This window comes from Mauremys reevesii, linkage group 15, assembly GCF_016161935.1.
Source record: "Mauremys reevesii isolate NIE-2019 linkage group 15, ASM1616193v1, whole genome shotgun sequence".
Classification (NCBI taxonomy): Eukaryota; Metazoa; Chordata; order Testudines; family Geoemydidae; genus Mauremys; species Mauremys reevesii.
Window position 1 is genome coordinate 15,200,513 of NC_052637.1, and position 26,687 is coordinate 15,227,199.

The window sequence follows — 26,687 nt, forward strand, 5'->3', positions numbered from 1 at the left end:
GACACAGCATCCCCCTCGCAGAGGCTGGCAAAGATTAGGCGGCGAAAGAAAAAGACAAGGGACAAGATGTTCGAGGAACGTATGGGCTGCTACCTAGCAGAGGTGGACCAGCAGAGCCAGTGGAGGGAGACCGTCTCTCTGTGGCAGCGCTCACACAGCGAGCGGGAGGAGAGGTGGCGTGAGGAAGACAAGCAGGCGACTGAAGCGCTGCTTGGACTAGTGAGGGAGCAAACGGACACGCTCAGGCGCCTTGTGGATGTTCTGCAGGACCTCAGGCAGGAGCAGAGACACCCTGCAGTGTATCTGCAACCGCACTCCCCCGCCACAAAGTCCCATACCCCCCTCATCGAAAATAATCAGGAGGAGGGGCGGCCGGGACGTGAATACTGTCACTGCACCAGCACAGTGCTCAAGTACCCAAAAGCTCTCATACCCTACATTTGCCGAAGTCCTTCACTTCCAGACTCACAGTAGTCCCAATCCCAGTCCCATCCCTAACTGTCTACTTAATTAATAAAAATGCTTTGCTGTTAATTACTGTTTCCGTTATGCTTTTTCAAAGAAGACTGTGTTTGAATGGGGGCGTGGGGAAGGGGTGGTTAATTGCATAGGACAGTCACCTTTCCCAGGGTACAGACATGGGGGCAGGATCAGCAGCGGGTCACACACACGGTGCAGTCAGTAGGCACCCTGGTCGGTATGGGAGGTGGTTTCCAGGATCAGTGTGGGCGGGAGATGTGACTTTGCAGCGGGGAGGCGGTTACAGATCTTATACAGCGGTCCTTGTCCTGGACCGCTGAGTCACGCAGCTGAGGAATCTGTATCCGTCCTCCTCCACCACAAGGTCACATATCCTCCCGCACACAGAATTCCATAAAGAGGGATGGCAGGCTCCGTTGAAAGAAGCATTCGGCACTGCGGACGCTCTAGGAGCAGGAGCCTGTCATTCCTTGAGTTTAGAGGCGGTCTTTACATCACGCACACCCTACCCAGCACAGCCTGCGTTCCAGTTTCAACCCTTTCACGAAAAGTCATGAATAAAGAAATCTTTGTTAAGTAATAATGGGACATGTATTTTATTTTTACACGTGTGCTGGAAGTGGGGGTAACGGGGTGAACGGGGTATGTAACCGAAGAGGAGAGTCAACAGTAACTGGGTAAAGAAACAGGGGCAGGTTCAGCTTCTCTGTAAAGAAACTGAACAGTCACAGGTCACGCTGCTCGCTGCTTTCGCTGGTATTTGAAGAGTTCCTTGTCGCTGTCCCAGGCGCCTGTATAGGGCTTCATGAGCAAGTGCATTAGCGGGCAGGCTGGGTCCCGAGGATGACTATAGGCATCTGCACATCCACAACAGTTATTTCGTGGTCCGGGAAGAAACTACCTTCCTGCAGGCGTCTGAGCAGCCCACAGTTCCTGAAAATACACGCATCATGAACCTTGCCCGGCCACCCGGCGTTGATGTTTGTAAACGTCCCCTATGGTCCCCAGTGCTTGCAGCACCATTGAAAAGTAGCCCAATTTCTCATCAGCTGACTGTGGAAGAGGTGGGCGATAAAGTGCGAGGAGGAGAAAGCGGCGATGATCGCAGCGGGCTCCATGCTTGCAGTGCTGTGGCGTCCGCTGTCACTGACCAGAAAAGTGCGAACAGATTGCCCAGGCGCTTTCAAGGAGGGAGGGAGGAGGTTGTGATTGATGGTTCAATGGCGACACTTACCCAAAACCACCCTCGACACATTTCTCCCCCCAGCAGGCATTGGGGGCTCTACCCAGCATTCCAATGGGCAGCGGGGACTGCGGGAACTGTGGGATAGCTTCCCACGGTGCACCACTTCCACAGTCGACGCTGGCCCGTGAACATGGACTCAGAAATTCGAATTAGTGTATTTAGTATGGATACACAAATTCGACTTCATAAAGTCGAATCCACAAATTCGAACTAAGTTGATTCGAAATAGTCTTGTAGTGTAGACAAGGCCTAAGGTTTAATGATACGTTTAGTCTTGTTTTCATATGGCATGGGATGTTTGTAAGCTTCTTGCCTTCGTACTGCAACACTCTGTGTCCTGCAGCTTATTCGCTGCACTTGTAGAGTAATCCCAGCAGTTTGCTAACATGGGTTTGATTTTGTTTGTTTCTGTCTTTGTTCAGAATAAGTTATAATGAAGAGGACGATTTTCTCATTCTTTCATGGCTTCACTGTGAGCTCCTTTCTGCCTGGATATGTTGTTTTCTTCATTGCTCTGCACATTCACAGTTTTGCATCAGGTGGGAATTCCTGTTTATCCATGAGATTTTTGCCTGCTCATATACCTTCTCCTTCTAAAAGTACCAGTTCTCTCACATTATAGCCTCATGTCATTCACCATGCCTTTTCACTCTGGAAGATCATGCAAGTCAGAAACTGGTCTCTTGGTTCCAGATTTTTGTGTGCATTCTAGTGCCATGACTTTGGAAAGTTGCCAGGTCCTCCCAGTTAAGAATGTTCCCCTCTTGGGGTTGGCATTTCCCTGAGGGACACATGGCTGGTTTAACAGCCCAGCACTGCTCCCTGCAGCCCCTGGCACAGGAGTATCCTGTGAGTGCTTGGGGCCTGATTTGCAAAAGTGAAAAACACTCACCACTGCCAATGAATTCCAGGGTAGTGTGGTGTGAACGTGTAACATGCCATAAGAATGCAAATCAGGCCCTAGGTGTCTCAGGGTAGTGGACAATTTTGGCCTCAGTGTCTCTGTGCCTCAGTTTCTCGTCTGGAAAATGGAGATAACGAAACCTCCCTACCTCAAAAGAATGTTGTGAAGTTAAAGTCATTAGTATGAGTTGACACGCTCAGATAGGGATGAGCACCACAGAAAAGCTCTTGAGTAGATAATATAATTCTATATCTAGTGCAGGATTTGGAGGGTGGCAGTAAATATGGCCTGGAGCCCTCACTGAATGATTAGGATAAAAAGCATTGAATAGCTGCTAATTCAGTGAGCACGATCCACCCTGTGCACTGAATGAGTCAGGGCTCCCATGGAAAAAATACCATGTTTTCAAGTAATTAAAGACTGTAGCATAATGAACACACACAAGTGGGTGCAATTAAGGTTTCATACAAATTGTGACGAAGATGCTTTACTAATGATGATAAACTGGCATTTCCTCAGTGCATTTTGCCTCAGGCACTGCCTCTTCGCCCTTGTGGGTACTAGTCTCATACCCTCTGGCTGTGTTAGAGAATTGAACGATTGCTCATTGAACAGGAGGGCTGCTCTAGTGTAAGCACCAGTGCTGCATTGTATCCACACTCTTTCTGTTTGCACCCTGCCCACTTTTGTGCCCGGCCACACTGTTGAACCTAAATTAATTCAGTTTCTCTCTGACTTAATCACCTTTTTCTACTGGTACATTTCACAGGAAAGTTCACAGTGACTGGACCTGACCATCCAATCACCACCTATGTAGGTGGGGAGGCCATCCTGCCCTGCCACCTCTCCCCCAGGATGAGTGCTGAGAACATGGAGGTGCGATGGTTCCGATTCCAATATCATTCAGTTGTCCACCTGTATCAGGAGGGACAGGATAAGTATGAAGAGCAGATGCTGGAATATCATGGGAGGACAGAACTGCTGAAAGATGGCATCACTAATGGGAGTGTTTCCCTGAGAATACACCAGGTCAAGCTCTCTGATCATGGGCAGTACACATGCTTTTTTCAATACAAGATCTTTTATGAAGAAGCCATTTTGGAGCTGATGGTATCAGGTCAGTTATTGTGTTTTATTGTTTTGATTTGCCAGCAGTATAATAAATGGAGTAATCGCTCATTGTGATTTACCTCTCGATCGCTCTCATTCACACATGAATATCCAGAATTCTCTTTTAGCTCCCAATTATTGCATAGCAGGGTCAATCCCTGAGGAAAAATGGAAGAATTTTGCTTGTGTGCTCTGTACTTGGGGCAGTTTCTAAATTTTGTTTTAAACAGACTAGTATAGAGTTCAAATATTTCTCTGGCAATAAACAAACCCACTGTGATGATTTGAGGACTTATGAATTCTGTTTGATATTATGAAGTTGTTTTTATGAATTGCTGTATCATAGAATGTCTATATGTCTACGTGTATTTACCATTACTGACCAAACCGTAGCACATACACACCAGACTATTTACAATGGGGGGTAGTTAGCTTTAACTACTCTGACCTGCCAATAAGTATGCTAAGGATGGTAGCTGGAACTGGGAAGAAGCCACTTCCTCCTGCTGGTCTGTAGGAGGACTGGAGTTTGGTGAGTTGAAAATTACGAGAAGCAGAACAAAAGAACCAGGTGTTAGTGATGGGACATAGAAACTGGAGACAATCAGTGGGACAGGAACAAGAAAGAGAGAGGAAGGACGCAGACCAGCCAAGGCCAGAGAAGACTGTCTGGGAGAGGAGGCTCTCTGGCTGAGAAGACAAACCATGTGCTGCAGCAAAAGTGCCTTAGAGTCTTAGACACCTCCAGAGGATTTTGACCCAGCCCAGAGAATACTCTGGAGTGGTAAGGAAATTGTGGGAGGGAATGAATGTAGGTCTATTATTTTTCTATAGAAATGTGTTTTCAAGAAAAGAGCAATGGTGTTCAAATCCTATGCAAAGTCTCTCTGGTGGTAACCCTACCACATAACCTGTGGACCTAGAATGCCCACACAGCTGGAGTTCTGGGACACCGAGGGTGTGTTTAAGCTGTGGGGGCTGCCTATGGGAACAGCACTGGTCCCAGCAGGGGCTGGGCCGTTGGACCATGAGGACTCACTGCTTGAAGGGGTGTAAGATGGAGGATCTGCACCCCAAGAGTGGGCTGAGAGTCCTCAGGCCTTGTCTGTGCCTGGACTCTGCTCAGACTCTAGAGGTTTAAAACACGTGGGATTCAATGGTTGGATCCCCTCACAGCAGTCTGGTGAGTGGCCAAGAGGGGGTGCTTGACAAAGTTGTGACACTCCCTCACTCTTTTTCCTTGGGTTCTGCTTATATCGGGTGTCTGTCATTTGCCTATTTAAACATAGAACACTTCATCTGAAACCTTTCCAGCAGGTTTTTTTTTCTTTCCCTTCCACATTATGGGCTAAACCTCAAGAAGGGCTGATCACTGATGACTGCCACTGAAACTGCAGTTACTCAGAGCCAATCTGGATCTATATCTATTAATTGATTTTTTTCGAGTTGTACAATAGGATCAACTTCTTTTGGAATCGTCTTGTTATTTTCATAGTCCCATACCCCTCTGGAAAAGAGCTGGTCGGGAATTTTTTGACAAAGCTTTTCTTTCATCAAAAAATGCTGATTTGTTGAAACTGAAACTTTCCACAGCTGATTTTTTGCCCCCAAAAGTTTCAAAATTGCCAAAATATTTTGTTTTGACATGTATAACATGAGACAACCCATTTTCCAGTTAAAAGCAACTGTTTGTTTTAAAATGTAAGCTAATTATAGTAAATAAGTAAAAGTAGTCAAAATTGAAATGAAATGTTTCAACTAATTTGACTCAAAAATTTGTGGGGATTTTTGATTCGTGAAAGTTTTTGGAGATTTTGATTTTTTGTTTCAGTTTGCTAGGAGAAATGTTTTGTATATATCTTGAAAATTTTCACAGGGCAGGAAAACTGCTGCCCAGCTCTGCTCAGGAAGTAAGATCAGGAAGAACATTGTCAGAGTATCTCAGGATGCTGTCGGAGTATCTCAGTATCTTTATCTACAGATAGCTCAAAACTCAATATAAATGACAAATTGAATTGTGAAATCATTTTTAGATAAAGAAATAAAATGATATGTCACCTGAAGAAATATATGAAAATAGTCAGAATGAATTTACTCTGACTTAATCTCTAATATTAATTTCCCCATAAAAAAGGAACCCCAGCCCAGATGAAACCAATAGAAGGAAAGTGCAATGTAAGGCATAAGATATAAATTAGGAGGGGGAGAATAAAAGCCAAAGCCAAAAACAAATATCAAGAAATTGTTTCAGTGTTTATCAGGGGTTGGTAGTCTGCCAGAGAGTTGGTGGGTAAGGTGTACCGATACAGAAGAAGGAGAGCAATCAAAGAGGATAAGGACATTACAGAAAAGCTAAATGTTTTCTTTGTGCCAGTCGTCAGCACAGAGGAGATATCTGCTCTTCTCAGCTAATAAAGGTGAGGCACTGTCAGAGAATGATGTATCAAAAGAAGAAAAGCTGGAACAAACTAATGAGTTAAATAGCAAGGCATCACCAAGAGTTCCTTCAGAACAGTTATATGAATTTAAGAGTTCAGTGGCTGAGCTGCAAACAAAATTATGCAAACATTAAAATCACTGCTCAACTGGAGGAATGGAAGGTAGCCAGTGTTTTAACTATCAGTAAATGTGGTGCTAGAGGTGACCCTTGGATTTACTTCAGAACTGAGTAAATTGGTTGAAACAGTAATCAAAGACAGTTAGAATAGTTTCAACTCTGTGAAATTTCCACACAATTATATGGCAAACTTTTGTGATTTTGAAACTTTTCAAACATGAAACAAGTGTAGCTGAAGCACTTTTGTCTTCCTGAATCCAGCAACATCCTGAAATCATTGCTGAAGAGATGTGACTGTCCCAATCATCTCACTGGGATATTGACTCTGAAACATAATTGACTATTTCATTGCTGAGATACCAATAAAGTAAACTGGCCAGAACTCAATCTATCTCCTAGTGAAGGGCCGAGTACAGTGTGATGGGATTGAACATGCAATTTTAGGAGTCCAGGTGCCAGGACCATAACCAGGGCAGAGCAAGTGGGGCAGTCGCCCAGGGCACAAAGCTGCAGGGATGGAAAAATGGGGTGGAAACAGAGGCAACTAGTAAAGCCCTGCTTGGCAGGGCTCGGTTGGGCCAGCCCCACATGGCGGAGCTTGGTTGGACCAGTCCCATGCAGCTTGGGTTCAGGAGGGGCTCTCTCAGCAGGCTACCCATCCTGTCTGGGTTGGGGGAGACGCAACTATAAAATCTGTGGGGGCACGTGACCCCATGTTCCCCCCCCCCATACATGTTGCCACTGTGCAGAAAAAACATTAAAAAAATGGTAGGGACCTCAAATATGCTCGCTCCTGGTGCTAAAATGCTTAGTTACTGCTCTGCTCAGTGCTTCAGACCAGAGATCACCAAGGGCCTTTTCCAGTGACTTCAGTGGGCTTTGGGCCAGGCCCTGTCCTCTAACATGCACTGTCCACACTAAGCGTTCAGCTTTCAAGGGTGTGTTCACTAGTGAGATTCTGGTATCTCGCTGAGCCATAGTGAAGGGACCAGGCTGCCCAGCACTCAATGACACACACCTGCAGTGAGTTTTCCACATAGCTTGCTCTGATGGTGGGTGCTAGGGACAGAGAAAAAAGTTAATTTTCTACTTCTCCTGAAGGTTAAGCTCCTGTCTGCTTTGCTGAAAGTGTGGAATTAACACAGGTTCATTCCATTCTCCTCTAGCTATGGGCTCGGACCCCCATATTTCTGTTGATGGTCACCAGGATGGAGGAATCCGGGTTGTGTGTCAGTCGGCTGGATGGCACCCAGAACCTGAGGCTCAGTGGAGAGATCGCCATGGGCAGCTGCTATCATCTGCCTCTGAAAAAATATCCAAGGCGGACAATGGCCTATTTCAAACTCAGATTTCTATTGTTATAACAGAAGATTCCAACCAGAATTTGTCCTGTTCTGTCAGGAACCCACTCGTCAACCAAGATAAAATATCAACAGTTTTCATAGCAGGTCAGTGAAAATCACAAAATATTCAAGTTACACCCAGTCCCAAGAGACCAGTCTCTCACCCAGATCGATTTGAATCCCAGATCTCACTCTAAAGAAGACTGCGCTGGCAGCCAGTTCTATAGTAAACCTACTAAAGGTTTATCAGCTAGGAAAAAGGCATGAGAGTTACTGAGAAGTTAAAATAGGTAAAATATAAGTACAGGTGAATCACAGTCTATAATTTCAAAAGGTAGCAGAGATGTAGTAATCTGTGAATTTCCAAAAACTCTTTCAGGGCTACCCAGAATAACTCAGGGGATCACCACCACCACCTTGTTCAGTTATTCTGTCCTCTTAGAATCCAAACTGTCCAGAGATGAAGAATTTTTCCTTGTGTCCATACTTCTAACTTCTTCTCACAGGAGCCAAGCTCACAGCAACCCTTCCCATGAAGATCCCTTCTTCGCGGGGCGGGGAAGGAATGCACTTAACGAAATCTTTGATCCCTGGTCTCACACAATGGCTCATTTGCATATAATGAACATGATTTAACCTCTTGTTAGAGACCCTTATTTGCATTACACAACAAGGCTTTTCCCCTTTTTGGTGAGTTACATAGTCACAGAGGTTTACAATGCAAATGCTTGCTATCACTTTATACCATGGGGTAGAGCTGAGTGAGAACAATGCATGCAGCATCCTACAAGTATTTTGTAAAACACTAAACACATCCCTATCAACAACCTCTATTATTTAGTTGGTGATGCTAACACACACATAAGCAAGACTGGTTTTCAACTATGCATTAGTAAGTGTTCAGTGAGGCCTGGGGCCTTGGCATGAGCTGGCATCTCATCTGCCAACATCACAGAGGATTAATATTTAACAAGCTGGGCTCCCTGTTTCTTCCCCGTAAGGATGTCACTGGTCTGTTGCAGGAAGGGGGATCTGCCTCTGCCTCTCAGACCAAGCCCAAGGATTCAGAGACCATGCTGGTTTCACTAGTTCCTATGTTATCCTTTCAAAAACGTGACCATGTATTTTCTGCCCATGTAAGGTCCAGTGGCGCTGCAACTCTGGACGTGTCAGGGTGTCTCCAGCAGCACTTCAACACAGGTCAGATCTGCCATGTGGACGGGACCTTCCCCATATTCCATAAGCAGGTTAAGGCTTGGACTTCATGCTTTGCTTCTAAACCAGTGGGAGGGCCATAGCTCACCATGAAATCCAGAGGTAGCCCCCAATGACTATTCCAGTCAGACACACAGAGTCATCTTTGCTCACAATACGACCACATTTAGTCTGTCAGGGTTTGCAGAATTGCCACTGCAAAATACTGCAGGTGCATTTCGTATTCCACCAGCTGCCACCAACTGTCATGGATTTATACGACCAAGGGATCAGATTTTGCCACAAGAATAGGCAACAGAGCCTCCACTGAGCCTCCAGGCTCCAGCACTCCTCCTTCTCACAGTGAGGTCTGCCCACTGTGAGGAAGACGCCCTTTCAGAGACTTTTGCTCCCTTCAGGGGCCAACAGACTTCAGCAAGTAAGAATCTGCAGTGATACCCAGCAACCTTTTCCTTTTAATAGTCAGCTGGAATACAGTATTAGGAAGCCCTTAGGTTAGTATAGAGAGGCCAAGGTTAAAACACAGCCCATACAGGCCCCAAGGCTCCCTTGTCAGGGGCCAGTCTCCAGCACAGACAGTCTCTTGGCAATCTAATGAGCGTAAGTGGCCCTCGTACAAGCTGTCTGATTGACTGTGCTTGCTGATGCGTTGCAGGAGTCAACAGGCTGATGGTTAAGCTTTGTAGCAACAGTCAGCAATCCAGTGGCTACACAGTGCATTTTGTACCTGTCTGTAACCACTCCTGCTCCACCCCTCAGCTACTTTCTGGCTCTGACCCTCCACTGCGCCTTCTGACTGTGACTCTGATTAACCTTGGGCTTAGGCTTCTCACTCCCAGCTCTGACTCTTGGCTTTGATCCCAGGCCCACCCCATCTGGATCTAGCTCTAACTGGTATTCTGAACTCTTGCTCCAACCATTAGGCCATGACCTAGTTGCTGACATCCTATGAGACAGGCAGCTGTAGGAACCATCTTGGTGTCCTTCCTTTGTCTCTGATCCTTTGTCTTAGTTCCAGGTGAGAGCCCTGTTTCTCTGTGAGCCCAGTTCTTACCACTGCCTCCTGTCACCTCTGCCCATCGTTGGCCTGCTGCAGAGCCGTGCTGAGTTCACACGTTCACTCCCATTGATAAGTGTCAGTTGTTTAGTCCTTCAGACGTCTCCTATCTCTGTCAAGGCTTCTATTGATTTGGACTGGTCCCAGCCAGTCCTGAGCGACCCATTCAGATCACCCCAGACAAACATCTCCTGTCTTATGCTTTGTTCCAATGGCAGCATTTTAACCCTTCTGCCCCCACTGGGTAGCAATACCAAGGTGATAGGTAGAAAATCATAAAAACATTACAGACAGTTTCCACATTGTCACAATGGCGCTTTCTTTTGCAGAGCTGTTTTTCCCAAGGGTCAATCCCTGGATAGTTGCTCTGGGTGTGATCCTGGCTATTCTCATTGCCCTGGCCAGTTACTGCTTCTGGAGGCAACATGGAATGAAAGGTAAAGTTAGAAAGGGACAGAATGTGGAGAGAATGAGGGTGATTTTCTGTTTTGGGGGTTTTTCTTCCTTTTAAAGAGAGGGACTGGAAGTCAATGTTCTGAAGAGAGATTTTGACACTGAGAGATGGAGTGAGGCTGAGGGAGAACAAATCATTCAACCTGAAGAAAATATCAAGTGCATTCACCCCTATAGCTCTCACCAAACAATCCAACCCTGGCATTGTTGTTCACTAGTCAGCAGGGATCCATCCTGTCTCACCTGGAAACACAAATGTGACGTTAAATGAACGGCACCTGGAACTTCCACTGAATGGCAGCAGATCTGGGGGCCTTGCAGCAGGTCATTTCCCTACTGGTAGAGAATTCAGTGATGAGGAGGAAGGGTATCTCCTCGTATAATTTATTATCAGAATGTGCACAGGTCCTCTTTGTCTGGAACAGATGTGGCCAAAACTGCCATCAGGCAATTGCCCTTTGCACAGAAACCTCAGCTTGGGCACTGCCCTGCTACCGAGGAGCAGCTCCCTTGAGTGCTCCCGCCTAGTCAGTAAAGCCCAGCTCCACAAAGGGACATAGTTACCTAAACTCCTGATTTAGGTACCAAGTCTGTTTTAGGCACTGCTGCAATCCACAAAACCCTTTCTTGGCTGCCAGCTAACCTTGTAGGTGCTTAAACTCACCCAATGCCTATGTCTTTTGCAGTAAAAGTTCCCCAGGCACCTGTTTTTGCCTCTGGGCATGTGCACTTCTGCCTCAGTCTACACACCCAGATGCCTATCTAGGGTTATGTCTGGGTTTTCCCAGACATTGCCTCTTTTGATCTTCCACCCTCCGTCCGGGCAGATTTTTTGAATAAGAGGCAATGTCTGAGATTTTGCAGGGCAGACATGGCAGCTCAGAAAAAGCCATCTCTATGCTCCGATTGGTCCCTTCCTGCAGCCACAGCTGCCAGATCCCACCACCCAGGCCCCAGCACCCAGCCCTGGGAGGGGAGAGGCCTGCTCGGAGGTGCTGACTGATGGGCTGGAGTTGTGTTCCAGGCCTGCGCCAGCCATCATGACAGGAAGCAACATCACCCCAACCTCAGGTGTGAGACCCCAGTACACACCCTCCAGCACGCCAAATATCTCCTCCCAGTACCCACGCTTCAGCTCCCCATTACCCTCTCTAGCTTCATCTCCCACCCCCACCCACCCCGCCCTCCAGCAGTGTCCTCTTTTGTGGAACCTGAAATACGGTAGCCTGTCTTACCCACGGGCCTGATCTGACAGGTGTTCTCAGAGCACTCCTACCAGATCAGGACCCATACAAAATCTGGCCAAAGGAAGACCTGGTGGTGCCATCTCCCTTATAACCTTCAGCCCAGTGGTTCGAGAGCTCACCTGGGAGACTTGGATTTAATTCCCCCCTACACCTGATGGTGACAGATTTTGGATATGGGTCTCCCACCTCTCAGAAAAGTGCCCTAACCACTGAGCTGTGAGCTCCCATCTCCATCTCTCTTGAAGAGGTTGTTCCACTATGTATAACCACCTCATCATTGGGACCGACAGAGAGAGACTCCAAGCCTGGTAGTGAGGGCCACCACCTGGGATGTGAGAGACCTGGGATGTGAGAGACGGGTAGTGATCAATGGCTCCATGTCTAGTTGGCAGCCGGTATCAAGCAGAGTGCCCCAAGGGTCGGTCCTGGGGCAGCTTTATTCAATATCTTCATTAATGATCTGGAGGATGGTGTGGACTGCACCCTCAGCAAGTTTGCAGATGACACTAAACTGGGAGGAGTGGTAGATATGCTGGAGGGTAGGGATAGGATAAAGAGGGACCGAGACAAATTAGAGGACTGGGCCAAAAGAAACCTGATGAGATTCAACAAGGACAAGTGCAGAGTCCTGCACTTAGGAATGAAGAATCCCATGCACTGTTACAGAGTAGGGACTGAATGGCTGGGCAGCAATTCTGCAGAAAAGGACCTAGGGGTTACAGTAGACGAGAAGCTGGATATGAGTCAACAGTGTGCCCTTGTTGCCAAAAGGCTAACGGCATTTTGGGCTCTATAAATATCAGCATTGCCAGCAGATCGAGGACGTGATCATTCCCTCCATTCGGCACGGGTGAGGCCTCATCTGGAGTACTGTATCCAGTTTTGTGACCCACACTAAAAGAAGGATGTGGAAAAATTTGAAAGAGTTCAGCAGAGGGCAACAAAAATGATGAGGGGGCTGAAGCACATGACTTATGAGGAGAGGCTGAGGAACTGGGATTGTTTAGTCTGCAGAAGAGAAGAATGAGGGGGGATTTGATAGCTGCTTTCAACTACGGATATAAATTGTCAGTCAGGAAATTCAGGCTTGAAATTAGACGAAGGTTTCTAACCATCAGGGGAGTGCAATACTGGAACAGCCTACCGAGGGAAACAGTGGGGGCGAAGGACCTCCATGACTTTAAGATTAAGCTAGATAAGTTTATGGAGGAGATGGTATGATAGGATAACGGGCTTAGTCAATAGGTCAATTAAGTGCCACACTGGTAAATAGTACAATGGGTCAATGGTATGATATAACCTTTTCCAGAGGGTTTGGCTGGAGAGTCTTGCCCGCATGCTCGGGGTTCAGCTGACCGCCATATTTGGGGTCGGGAAGGAATTTTCCTCCAGGGAAGATTGGCAATGGCCCTGGAGGTTTTTCGCCTTCCTCCGAAGCATGGGGCAGGGGTCGCTTGCTAAGGAGTGGGTGGATCGGCTTATGTGGCCTGCATCTTGCAGGAGGTCAGACTAGATGATCATAATGGTCCCTTCTGATCTTGAATTCTATGATTCTATGATTCTATACCTGAAAGGGGGTTCCAAAGAGGATGGATCTAGACTGTTCTCAGTGGTAGCAGATGACAGAACAAGGAGTAATGGTTTCAAGTTGCAGTGGGGGAGGTTTAGGTTGGACATTAGGAAAAACTTTTTCACTAGGAGGGTGGTGAAGCACTGCAATGGGTTACCTAGGGAGGTGGTGGAATCTCCTTCCTTAGAGGTTTTTAAGGTCAGGCTTGACAAAGCCCTGGCTGGGATGTTTGAGTTGGGGATTGGTCCTGCTTTGAGCAGGGGGTTGGACTAGATGACCTCCTGAGGTCCCTTCTAACCCTGATATTCCATGATTCTATAACCCAGGGAGCCAGTCCTCGAGTCTCTTTAATTGTTTATATGCAATGGCACAGCTTCCTCAGAAGAGACTGAAGGAGCCCCACATCAGAATATCCCAGGGCTCAGTGGCTGGTTACAGCACTCTCCTGAGAGGGAGAGACCCCCCTGTCAAATCCTTTGTTCCCTGCAGGCAGAGGGGAAATTGAATCTCGGTCTTCCACATCCCAAATTAGGGCCAGAACCACTGGGCTAGAAGTCAGGTTGCAGCTCTTCCTCTGGCCATTTTGTATGGAGTTAGGCAGGCACTTAACTTGTTCTCACAAGAAGCAGTCTAGGCACCTGACTTGGAATCTGTTTTCCAGCTGAGAATCGCCAGCAGGGTTAGGCACCTCCCTGCAGCCTGGACTTAGGTGCTGAACTCTGAAAGGGGGTGGGGCTTAGCACACACCCCTCTGATCAGCATCTCCCATTGGCCAACTTAGGTGGCTCCCTGCCTAACATGCTGGCTTTTGTGAATCCCATTCTAAGGCATCTCTCGATTCTCTCCCCATTCATTGTATAGGTATAGGGAGCCTGGGTGACTATAACACAGGCTCTGTGAAGCCCAGTGTCACCACTCCTAGAGTCTCTCGTGAGCTAGCCCCTGCCAGTTAGGTTCTGAAATACCTCTGTGGATCTATCTCTAAATGCTTTACAAATCTTGTTTCCTTTCTGCCCAGTCTCCGGAGCCATTCTGCTTGGGAGAACCCAAGATCCAATCTCCTGCATTGCAATAACATCTCTGCCACTGACACAGAGAGAGCTGGCCCTTTAAGGCAGCTGGGGCTCATCTGCACCTGTATCTGTGATTTATTTGAAGCAGGGGACTGCGGAGCCCCCAGGTGCAGCCCTCAGTATGGCCAACCTCAAAGACTCAAAAACCATGAGTCAGGCCCCTGAAATCATGAGATTGACTTAAAAATAATAATTTGGGATTCACTTTATTTGCCTTCTGGTTTTGGAGCCTTTAGCAGTCACGTTTTCAGTCCTTTCTCCCTAACCACAAAAGCTAAAACTTAGTTTTGTTTTTTCTGGTAAGTGAAAGCAGAGATTCTCACACAATCACATGACTCCAGGAGCTGGAGTGCTAAGGAAAAACCAACTATAGGAGACTTGTGATAAAATCAAGAGGGTGGCAACACTGATGCCACAATCAAGGGTCCTCTTTACCTGGAACAGATATGGCCAAAGCTGCACACAGTCTCTTTGTGCAGAAACCTCAGCTCAGACACCACCACCCTGGTACCAAGAAACAGCTCCCTTGATTGCTCTCTCTTAGCCACTGAGGCCTGGATCACAAAGGTATTTAGGTGTCTAATCTCCAGACTTAGGCACCTAAATCCCTGTGAGGAGGGACATTTGACTAGGATCAGCTGACTTCTGGGATGGGGTGGACTTAGGCCCTCCCAAAACTAGAGGCTCACCCTCTCCATCGAGCAGACAGACCACAAGACCTCACTTCAGAATGGACAAGTGTCAGGTGACTCTGTGAACTGTGCCAGCTATATTTCCCATGCCCACGGTTCCATGGGGGAGCCTCCAGCTGGTATCCCTGGCAGGTCACGTGACCAGGCTGGAATATAGGCTGGTGACCAGGTGCAGGAAAAGACCTGGTCTGGGTCTCTCTACAGCAACCTGGCAGGAGGCTTGTCACATAGCCAGAGAGGGGCTTAGCCAGAAGAGGCCCTGGGGAGAGCAGAGAAGCAGCAGCCTGGGAGAGGCTTCAGAGAAGCCCAGAAAGCCACAGGCCGTGTAGGAAGTGGGCCAGAGAAAAGCAACTCAAGGTTACTGAGCACAGTGAACAGCCCCTGTATATCTGGGGGGTCCCTGGGCTGGAACCCAGAGTAGAAGGGGAACCCAGGACCTCCCACTGCACCACCTGAAGGAGATGGGCATAAACCCCAATGGTGAAGGGAGGACTGACTGAGCCCTGGACAAGGGACTGCAGAGTTGGAAAGATGGAAGAGGGCAAGAGATGAGCTGTCTGGAGTCTAAAAGGATTATTGAGCCCAGGGAAGGGCTGTGACCCAGTAGCAGTGGGGAGAAGCAGATTGTTCAGCTGTTTTGCTCATTGGAGTTTTGTTGATTCAGGAAAAGGGAAGGGCCCTGATAGAGCTTTGGCCAGAGAACTAAACTGAGAATTACTTGACCACAGGTTATCCCTCCAGCAGCTGCAAACTGCAGGCCCACTGGGAGCCTCTGTCTGACAGGGAAACTGAGGCATGGCAGCACCTCCATGCTGGGGAGAGGTATCCTGCTATTGTACACACTTCAAAGTTAAACCAGTGAAACCTTGTGTGTACACCTGGCCAAAGACAGACCTTCTCTCAACCTCTCTCTCACCTGCCAGATCTGAGAGGAGTGTGACTGGGGCCCAGGCAGCAGGGGTGACTTTTGGGAGCAGACCTTTAAGTGGCCACTGGAGGGGATATGTCACCCTGTCCCCACTATTATCTGCTACTGTGACTCAGTCCCAGGCAGAGGGGACACTGAGTGCAAAGGCCCCTGGACAGATCTGTCTGCATGTCCATTTGTTGGCTGTCTGCCCCTCTCACCCTAGCGCAGTGGTTCTCAAACTTTTGTACTGGTGACCCCTTTCATATAGCAAGCCTCTGAGTGCGACTCCCCCCCATAAATTAAAGACACTTCTTTATATATTTAACACCATTATAAATGCTGGAGGCAAAGTGGGGCTTGGGGTGGAGGCTGACAGCTCATGACCGCCCAGGTAATAACCTCGCAACCCCCTGAGGGGTCCCAACCCCCAGTTTGAGAACCCCTGCCCTAATGTGATTATGCTGTAGTTAACAATAGTGATGTGCCCATAAACATGATGGTGAAATCTCACTTCTTGCCCTTTTCTCCCCCTAGAGATGCTGCGATCTGACATTGCGAGACAGAAAGGTCAGTGTCTGGCCAATGGGGCATGTTAAACATTTTATGTAGCTATTTGCAAACAATGAAGAGATGAGCAAGTATCAAGATTCTCTGTAGATGGGTCATTTGCAGTTACACCAAAGGGAGGTTATTATGACTGACATCTTGAGATTATCACAGAAATGTGATTCCCTCAGGCATCCCTGCTGTACTAAATAACCCAGCATTTATCAACTGGCAGGTCATGACCCTCTGGAATGGGGTCACGAAAGGCTATTGTGTTAGGGGCTGGGGGATTGTGAGGTGTTGAAAATTTTACAACAGTTATAAAGCAAAGAAAATATAATGTCCAAAATAACTTTGAAGCTGCTAAAACCTTCCGAGTTTGGGAGGTCACATACAGTAATTGGATGAAGGATGAATTCAAACTGGAACAGGTTCAGAGATGGGCTACTAGGATGATCCAAGGAATGGAAAACCTGGCTTATTTCTTAATTGAGAGTTGAATGGGTAATTTCAGCTAAGGCTGCTGCAGTGTAGCTGTGAGTGCTGCAGCAGGGCCAGTGCAGAAGTAATGTTTAGAATATAAACCACAAGCCCAGTGTCCCATGTAACGCTTTCACTGCTGTGCCAGGGTCACTGCTCAACTCTGGGTTGAAACCAGTGTATGATTGGCTCCCTCTCTCAGCAGAGGTGACTCTGAAATCTCACTGGGGATTCCCCATTAAACTCCCTTGGGCTGTGTCTACACACAAACTTTCTCCAGTTTAACTGAATCAGTTGAAAAGCACCTTGAGTAAAATTGGTGCAAGCAAGGTAGGGCTTTGTGAGTCAGTGAGCTCAATCCCCAGACAGATTTTTACTCCAGCTCCCTAAAAGATTGAACTCACAACCTGAGGTTCAGCAGGCCAATGCGCAAACCACTGAGCTATCCCTGGGCAACTGGTTTTGTGTCTTTATTGCAGTTAGCCAGGCTCTTACTTAAGTGATGCCTCCAAACCGCCCCCCCCCTCTGAGTTTAGTGGGGCTTTCAGTCCAGGGGAGCTGGCCCATCTGGGGCTGAGGGTTAGAGCCTGGGTAACACTTTCACTTGGGCTGGTAACCTGCCCACTCTGCACTGAGGACACAGGTTAAAACAATGCTGACCAGGGGCGGCTCTAGCTATTTCGCCACCCCAAGCACTGCAGGCAGGCTGCCTTCCCACAGCTTGCCTGCAGGAGGTCCCCAGTCCCGCGGCTTCTGCTGCGCACCTGTGGGAGGTCCTCTGGTCCTGCGGCTTCGGCGTACCCGCTGCCGGAGCCACGGGACTGGCAGACCTTCCGCAGGCATGCCGCCGAAGGCAGCCTGACTGCCGCCGTTGCAGGGACTAGCAGGGCATCTCGCACAGCTTGCCACCCCAGGCATGCGCTTTGAGCACTGGTGCCTGGAGCTGCCGCTGATGCTGACAGTCCTCCAGTGCCGTCCCATGAGTCCCCTGGCTGTGCCAGAAGCACAGAGAAGTTCTCCCATAATTCACAGGGAAAAATCAGTGTGGCTCAGCTGACTCAGCACGGAGAACCATGGGATATGTTTCCAGCAGTCCTAGGGACTCACACAGGGTGCACAGCACCAGTGCAGACACAGTAACTGGGGTAGGGCTTTGCAGTGGGGCTGCTCACACCCAGGTTAGGTTAACCCAGAGGCTCAGACCCGGATGCTGATCACCTGGGCTAACTCTGCAGTGAAGACCTACTCTAGGTGGCATTTCAGACTGAGGAGGGGATACATCTGCCCACTTTGGCCACAGGCAGAGGTGACTTAAATTTGGGAGGAAAGGCCTTGATTTCATTATTCTAAACCCAGCAGCCTTCAGGGCAAGTAGCTGCCTCAGTGCACTCTGTCCCACTTTCTGTCACTACATCAAACAGTGAGGGAGAAGCACACTACTGAGTGGTTCTGATCAAATTATCAGCCATGCAATAGCTCTGAATGCTGTCACTATAAGGCTTTAGAGTCTACAACCTGAGATAAAGGGGGCAGTTAATCTCTCTCAGATCACAGGTTTCAGGCTCTCTGCAGACTCGGGCAGACATTGCTGTTTTGTTACAGATGGTTTTCTTTGAAAGTATTTCTTTTTATTAGGGATTTTTTTAATTAGTGTTTATCAGTTAAACCCAAAAATCAGAAACACCAATTACGGAGCACAACTATGTGGCAATTTTTAAAAAGTGAAAATAATGTTGCTAAGCAAATGACTGCATAATCACATTACACAAGGGCCTGACAATAATACAGTCAATGGGAACATTGTAAGCCTGTGTATGTATAGATAATTGTAGAAAATACTCCTGTAAATGTGCAATGTGTTAAATCAAATCCTCTTCTTTATGATTTATTTGTAGAAGAACATCGTGAAGAAATAGGTAAGGTTTCTTTGTTAATGTTAGCGAGGAGGGAATATAACATACTTCTTAAGCAGCTGTTGAGGGCTCTTATCAAATGGAACACAGTCTGCTTTATACTGCATGCAAAGTAGAGCTCCACCATAACCCCCTCCGATCTACACATACTAGCTATATTTACCAGAGCCCCAGCCACTGAAATACCCTGGGGATTTGCTTCCTTGTCATTGGCAGAAGGGATCAGATGAATGTATTATTTTGTCATTCACTGTATAGTTAGAAATATTATTATGACTTAACATTCCCCCATCACTAACTTCTCCATCAGAGACATTCCCCATCAGGAAGGTGGTAGCCAGGAAGAAATTGGCTGCACAAAGGTGGGAGCTGGGGTTAGATGTATAATTGTGAATTTCTAAACTTTCAGACATTTAAGTTGCGATTTATTTTTATAACATTTCATGGCAGATTTTCACAAATGCATTAACTTAGAGTTGACATTTAGGATAATTACCTAGGTACTGTAATGTGATTTTGTATAGTAACTCTTGACCTGTACATTCAGTAAACAGAATCACACAGTAGCTTCTTCCCTAGTCTGATCTGCCATGGCAAATCTGGCAAAGATTCTGTCTCCCACAGCACCAGTTGCTTCAGGGAAAGGTTCCAGAAACCCCAATAAGACAATCATGGAACACCCTGCCCTGATGGGACCTTTCTTCCTAGCTCTAGGCAGTTCAGGCTCAGCTTATGCCCTGAAACAGGAGGTTTTACATCCTCAATAAGTTTGCAGTTCTAACATACTGTGACTGTCCTCACTCTCCCTAGATATGTATAAGGCTACTCAGCTCTTGGTCTGAGTGATACCTGATGGTGAAGAGTCACTGTGTATTCTTCTTCGAGTGATTGGTCCAATGCATTCCAGTTAGGTGTGTGCGCCGCGCGTGCACGGCATCTCGGAACTTTTTTCCCCTAGCAACACCGGCGGGCCGGCTGGCGCCCCCTGGAGTGGCGCCGCCATGGCGCTAAATATATACCCCAGCCGGCCCGTCCGCTCCTCAGTTCCTTCTTACCGCCCGTGACGGCCGGCTGGAACTGTGGAGTGCTCTTCGTTCTCCACGATCCCTAGCGTGTACATCTCTTCTGTATATATAGTTAGTTTTTGTAGTTAGTTTTCAAGTTTTAGTAGTTAGTATAGTATAGTGTATATAGATAAGGTGAAAGGGGGGGGTCTTCCCCTTTCTACCTCACCCGGTGCGGGCTCATGCCCAAGGCACCGGGCTTTAAGCCCTGCGCGGCGTGCCAAAAGCCTATGCCCATCGGGGACCCGCACGACGCCTGTCTCCGTTGCCTGGGCGAGGGGCACAGAACGGACAAGTGCTCGATCTGCTCGACATTTAAACCGCGGACCCGAAAAGAGAGAGATATCCGCCTTAAGCAGATCCTCATGGAAGCGTCGCTTCAACCACCGGCACCGTCCGCGCCGGCACCGCGAACTGCCTCGGTGCAGAGCGCACCGGCGGCACCGAGCCGCTCCACCTCTGCGGCCCCACCGGTGCAGAAGGCGGCTGGAAAGTCCCGGCACCGCTCTCTTTCGCCGCAGAAGAAGCAGAGACTGGCGAAGGCGCTAGCTCAAGTCCGCTCGGAGGACTCTGCCAGAGCGGTGACTCAGCCGGCGGCCCCAGCGGTGCCAGTGCACAAGCCGTGCCCCGGACCCTCGACTCCGGCGCCGCAAGGCCCGTTGAGTCCGGCACCGCCACGCTCCCCGGTACCGTCCGCGGTTGAGCCCCGGCTACCATCAACGCCGGAAACATTTGCCTCTGCAAGGGACCTGATCCACCTCATAGAGGCACCAAGCCTCCGGCCCCCGGCACCGCCGGTGCGGGCCGTAGTTTCGGCGGGGAAGCCGGCTAGGATGGCCCGGCCACCGTCCCTGGAAGGCCAGCGTGGACGTCGCTCTCGGTCCCGGTCCCGGTCCCGGTCCCATGGCAGGTCTCCATCCAGGCGCTCGCGATCTCGACGCCGCTCGCCGGTGCGGTACAGGTCCCCCTCGCCTCGTCGGTCGCAGTCCCGGTACCGCTCGTCATCACGGTACCGGTCGTACTCCCGGCGCCGCACGAGATCCCGGTCGCTGTCGCGTCCTCACCATCGTAGATCGCCGTCCCGGCACCGCTCCCGGCACCGTGACTCACGAGGACGTTCGTGGCACCGTCGATCGCAGTCTCGGTCGAGCTCCCGGCACCGGTTGAGCTCCCGGCACCGGTTGAGCTCCCGGCACCGGTCGAGCTCCCGGCACCGTGGCGGACGCCACTCCCGGTCACCTTCCGGTACCGCCGCGGGCAACCGCGCTTCTCTGCCACCCGGGACGGAGTGCCCCATTCGGCAGCGCACTCGGCTACCGCTTCGGCACCGCCATGGCCTTCTCGACCCGCGTCGGTCGCTTCCGGCGCGGACGCTTACGGACTCCTGCTGCCCACCCCACGAGACCATCCGCAAGGGACTCAACCGTGGGGCTTCTGGGTTCCATGGGCTCAGTACGAGGCCCAGGGGGTGCCTTTTCCACCACGGCCCCCCGCGTCGGAGCGCAGAGTCCCGGAGGCGACGGTGTCCAGACCGGCCCCTTCACCACCAGAGGCGAACGCGGTTCCACCCGAGTCCCACGGCCACACACAGCCCGCACCCTCCGACGGGCAGGTGGAGGAACCTAATTCGGAAACAGCCGTCCAGGGATTGTCCTCTTCATCCTTGCCCGATGAGGCGGTGGCCGGGGCAGCGGCTAAGGAGCCTTCCCCCATTGACGTGCGGGCTCACCAGGACCTCCTTCGTCGTGTGGCGACTGCGATGGCCTTGCCCATAGAGGAGGTGCGCGAGGATGAGGACCCGATCACCAATGTGGTCGAGTCTGACATGCCGGTGCGGGTGGCTCTTCCGTTTGTACGCACGGTACAGAAAAATGCCACCACGATCTGGCAGACGCCAGCGTCTGTGCCCCCTACAGCCCGCGGGGTTGAGCGGAAGTACTCTGTCCCTCCCACGGGCTATGAATACTTGTAGATGCATCCGACCCCGGACTCCCTAGTGGTACAGTCGGTTAATGACAGGGAGCGACACGGTCAACGGCCGCGCCCAAGTCGAAGGACGCGAGGCGTATGGACCTGCTAGGCCGAAAGGTCTACTCGGCAGGGGGCCTGCAAATGAGAATTGCCAACCAAATGGTCCTCCTCGCCAGGTACGCCTTCGACATTCTGACGTCCCTGGCGAAATTTGCCGAGCTCCTGCCGTCGGCCTCCCGTCCGGAGTTCACGGCCATGTTGGAGGAGGGAAGGAGGGCGTCTAGATCCTCCATCTCAGCTGCCCTCGACGCTGCGGACTCGGGGGCGCGGACCCTAGCCTCAGGGGTTACGATGCTGCGTATTGCCTGGCTGCAGTCTTCCACCCTGCCGCCGGAAGTTCAATATACGTTGCAGGACCTTCCCTTTGATACGAAGGGGCTGTTCTCCGAAAAAACGGATTCTAGGATCCAAACGTTAAAGGACGGCCGTATCGCAATTCGAACATTGGGCATGCATACGCCAGCGACGCAACGTAGGCCGTTCCGTCCGCAGCCCTCTCGACCGGCCTACCAGTCGCGGTATCGCCCGTATAACAGCCGACGTACGGCCCAAAATCGCCGTCGTCCATCCGGCAACCGCCGCAACCAGGGCCAGGCCGCTTCCAAGGCCCCTCAGGGGGCAAAGCAGGCCTTTTGATGGGACGCTCAAGGACGGCCCATCACTCTCCCTACCGGATCCTTCCCCTCTGTTTTACAACCGCCTTTCCCATTTCTTTTCGGCGTGGTCCCGATTAACATCGGACAACTGGGTGCTCCACACAGTCCAGTCGGGATACCGCCTACAATTTGTTTCGCCCCCGCCTTCCCACCCACCCTCCCCGTCCCTCTTCAGGGACCCCTCTCACGAGCAAGTCCTCTTACAGGAGGTTCAGACTCTGTTGAGCGTGGGTGCCATAGAAGTAGTGCCTCAGGACAGACGGGGCAGGGGATTCTACTCCCGTTACTTTCTCATCCCCAAGGCGAAAGGCGGGCTGTGTCCTATCCTGGACCTTCGCGAGCTGAACAAGTACCTGCTCAAGCCCAAGTTTCGTATGGTCACCCTGGGGACCATCATTCCCTCTCTGGATCCGGGAGATTGGTTTGCCGCCCTCAACATGAAGGATGCGTACTTCCATGTCGCAATATATCCTCCCCATCGTCGTTTCCTCCGGTTTGTGGTCAACGACACCCATTACCAGTTCGCAGTCCTGCCGTTCGGGCTGTCCACCGCCCCGCGGGTGTTCACCAAATGCATGGCAGTCGTGGCCGCAGCCCTCCGACGTCGTCAGATGCATGTGTACCCGTATCTCGACGACTGGCTGGTCCGCGGCCAGTCCCGACAGCTGGTGATGGATCAGATGTCGGAAATCATGTCTCTGTTCCATCGCCTCGGTCTTCTCATCAATACCGAGAAGTCCACTTTGGTTCCTACACAGCGGCTGGAGTTCATCGGAGTGGTTCTCGACTCCACAGTGGCCAGAGCCTGTCTCCCTCGCTCTCGGCATCAGACGATGGTCTCCATCATCCGGGACCTCGCCGCCTTTCCTACTACGACGGTGCGCTCTTGCCTCCGTCTCCTGGGCCACATGGCTTCGTGTACGTATGTCACCGAGAACGCGCGGCTCCACCTTCGTCCGTTCCAGTCCTGGCTTGCGTCGGTGTATCGACCGCATCGAGACCCCATCGACATGGTGGTCACGGTCACCAGGACGACCCTCGAGGCCCTCAACTGGTGGCTCAACCCAGAGGTCGTGTGTGCCGGAGTCCCGTTCCACCCTCCTCGCCCGTCCGTCACTCTGACCACGGACGCCTCAGCACTCGGTTGGGGGGCTCACCTGGGCGATCTCCACACGCAGGGCCAGTGGTCGGCGCAGGAGCTCACCCTTCACATCAATGTTCGCGAGCTGCGCGCCATCCACCTGGCCTGTCGCACCTTCTGCACCCACCTACAAGGTCGTTGCGCGACAGTGTTCACGGACAACACCACCGCGATGTTCTACGTGAACAAGCAGGGCGGAGCCCGCTCTTCCCCCCTGTGCAAGGAAGCGATGCTCCTGTGGAACTTCTGTGTCACCCACTCAATTCGCCTCGAAGCATCATTTCTCCCGGGAGTGCAGAACACGCTGGCCGACCATCTCAGCAGATCGTTCCTCTCCCACGAGTGGTCCCTCCGTCCAGATGTCGCCCACACAATCTTCCGGAGGTGGGGATTTCCCCAAGTCGACCTATTCGCCGCCAAGGAGAACAGGAAGTGCCACCTGTTTTGCTCGTTCCAGGGTCGCTCGCCAGGCTCCCTGTCGGACGCCTTCCTGTGTCCCTGGACGGATCGCCTCCTCTATGCCTTCCCTCTGTTCCCGCTCGTGCACCGAGTGCTCCTGAAGCTTCGGAGGGACAGAGCTCACGTCATTCTGATCGCGCCGGCCTGGCCGAGGCAGCACTGGTACACCCTGCTGCTCGAGCTCTCCGTTCGGGAACCCATCCCCCTCCCGTTGTGGCCGGACCTCATCACCCAGGACTTCGGCAGACTCCGCCATCCGAACCTGCAGTCCCTCCATCTTACAGCTTGGTGCCTGAGTGGCTGACCCACGCGGAGAGGGGCTGTTCGGCAGCAGTTCAACAAGTCCTGCTCGAGAGCCGGAAGCCTTCCACTCGCTCCACTTACCTAGCGAAGTGGAAGAGATTTGCACTCTGGTGTGATCATCGAGGTCTTAACCCATTTCTGGCCACGGTCCCTACCGTTCTGGACTACCTTTGGCACCTTAAGGAACAAGATCTGGCGGTCTCATCCTGGAGGGTCCACCTGGCAGCGGTATCTGCCTTCCTTCCCTCCGTGGAAGGGCGGTCCATCTTCTCGAATCCAATGGTTTCCCGCTTTCTCAAAGGCCTGGACCGCTTGTATCCGCCGGTGCGGCGCCCGGCACCAACCTGGGACTTAAATCTCGTCTTGACCAAGTTGATGGGTCCTCCGTTTGAGCCCTTAGCCACGTGCTCCCTGCTATACCTCTCTTGGAAGACGGCCTTCCTCGTTGCCATTACATCAGCGAGACGAGTCTCTGAGCTTCGCGCTCTGACGGTCGACCCGCCATACACGGTCTTCCATGGGGACAAGGTGCAGCTGCGCCCTCATCCGGCCTTCCTCCCGAAGGTAGTGTCAGCTTTCCACCTCAACCAGGAGATCTTCCTCCCGGTGTTCTACCCGAAGCCACATGCCTCGCCTCGGGAGCAGCAGCTGCATACCCTCGACGTCCGCAGGGCGCTCGCTTTCTACATCGAGCGGACGAAGCCCTTCCGGCGTTCGCCCCAGCTGTTTGTAGCAGTGGCCGACCGCATGAAAGGGGAGCCGGTGTCCTCTCAGCGGATTTCCTCCTGGGTCACTGCGTGTATCAGGACCTGCTATGATCTGGCTCGCGTACCACCAGGCCGCGTGACTGCACACTCGACGAGGGCGTACGCCTCATCGGTTGCCTTCCTGGCCAACATTCCGATTCAGGACATCTGTCGAGCGGCCACCTGGTCCTCGGTCCACACCTTCGCCTCCCACTACGCGTTGGTGCAGCAGTCTAGAGACGACGCAGCCTTCGGCTCTGCGGTATTACACTCCGCCACGTCTCACTCCGACCCCACCGCCTAGGTAAGGCTTGGGAATCACCTAACTGGAATGCATTGGAGCAATCACTCGAAGAAGAAAAGACGGTTACTCACCTGTAGTAACTGTTGTTCTTCGAGATGTGTTGCTCCAATCCATTCCAGACCCGCCCTCCTTCCCCACTGTCGGAGTAGCCGGTAAGAAGGAATTGAGGAGCGGACGGGCGGCTGGGGTATATATTTAGCGCCATGGCGGCGCCACTCCAGGCGCCAGCCGGCGCCGCGGTGTTGCTAGGGAAAAAGTTCGAGATGCCGTTACGCGGCGCACACCTAACTGGAATGGATTGGAGCAACACATCTCGAAGAACAACAGTTACTACAGGTGAGTAACCGTCTTTTTCTTGGAGAACTATTTCAGTGAAATTGAAAGGCAGCAACTTAAAAAACTGGTGGGGAAATGTTGAGAGAGGGTGAATAGGACCATCCGATAATCGATTTACCATCTCCGTGCTATTCATTAATATGTGCACTTCTGCCATGTCCTCTGCTATGTCCTCTCTGAACAGTCCTAATAATAACATCTCTCCCCACACTGAAATCTTTCCATACTATTAATTAACACATTCTCCCTTCTCTGAACCCCTCCCCTCAATGTCTGCTCTATCGTGTTGGAGAGAGTGACCAGCAGAGGCACCGACTTTCTAATGTGCAGGGGGATGCTCAATCCCCTGGTTCTGCCCCAGGCCCCTGCCCCACACTCCACCCCTTCCCCCCAAGGCCCCACCCCGCCTCTTTCCACCCCATTCCACCCCCTCCGCTGAGTGCACCTGGCCCTTGCTCCTCCAGCTCCCCCCTCAGTGCCTCCTGCATGCCACAGAACAGCTGATCTGCGGCAGGCGGGAGACACTGGGAGGGAGGAGGAGGCACTGATCAGCTGGTGGGTGGGAGGCACTGGGGTGCAGGGGGGTTGACTGCCAATGGGTGCTCAGCACCCACTATTTTTTTCCCAGCCCTGGATCACCCATCGAGTTGGTGCTATGTGTTCATCTAAATGCTTTTGGATTCTATTTTTAATTATAATTTCAGCCAATTTACCGGGATCTGAATTTAAGTTGACTGGACTGTAATTCTCCTTATCACTCTTGCGCTTTTTTTAAAATATAGGTGCCACATTTCCTACCCTCTTTTCCTCTGGGTCAGTAGCTGATTCTAATTAGATGCATATTTTTGCTC

General features: G+C 50.8%; 1 protein-coding gene across 1 annotated transcript in view; it reads left to right on the plus strand.

The window, feature by feature from the left end:
* Nucleotides 1–2,138: 2,138 nt before the first annotated feature.
* The window catches only part of LOC120383010 (butyrophilin subfamily 1 member A1-like), a 34,377-nt gene continuing 9,828 nt past the window's right edge, over nucleotides 2,139–26,687 (plus strand). Inside the window, exons 1-6 of the mRNA XM_039500600.1 lie at nucleotides 2,139–2,265; nucleotides 3,400–3,747; nucleotides 7,464–7,745; nucleotides 10,242–10,349; nucleotides 16,392–16,424; nucleotides 18,779–18,799. Of these exons, the coding sequence (XP_039356534.1) occupies nucleotides 2,160–2,265; nucleotides 3,400–3,747; nucleotides 7,464–7,745; nucleotides 10,242–10,349; nucleotides 16,392–16,424; nucleotides 18,779–18,799 (898 nt within the window). The 5' untranslated portion in view covers nucleotides 2,139–2,159. The remainder of the gene's footprint in view (nucleotides 2,266–3,399; nucleotides 3,748–7,463; nucleotides 7,746–10,241; nucleotides 10,350–16,391; nucleotides 16,425–18,778; nucleotides 18,800–26,687) is intronic.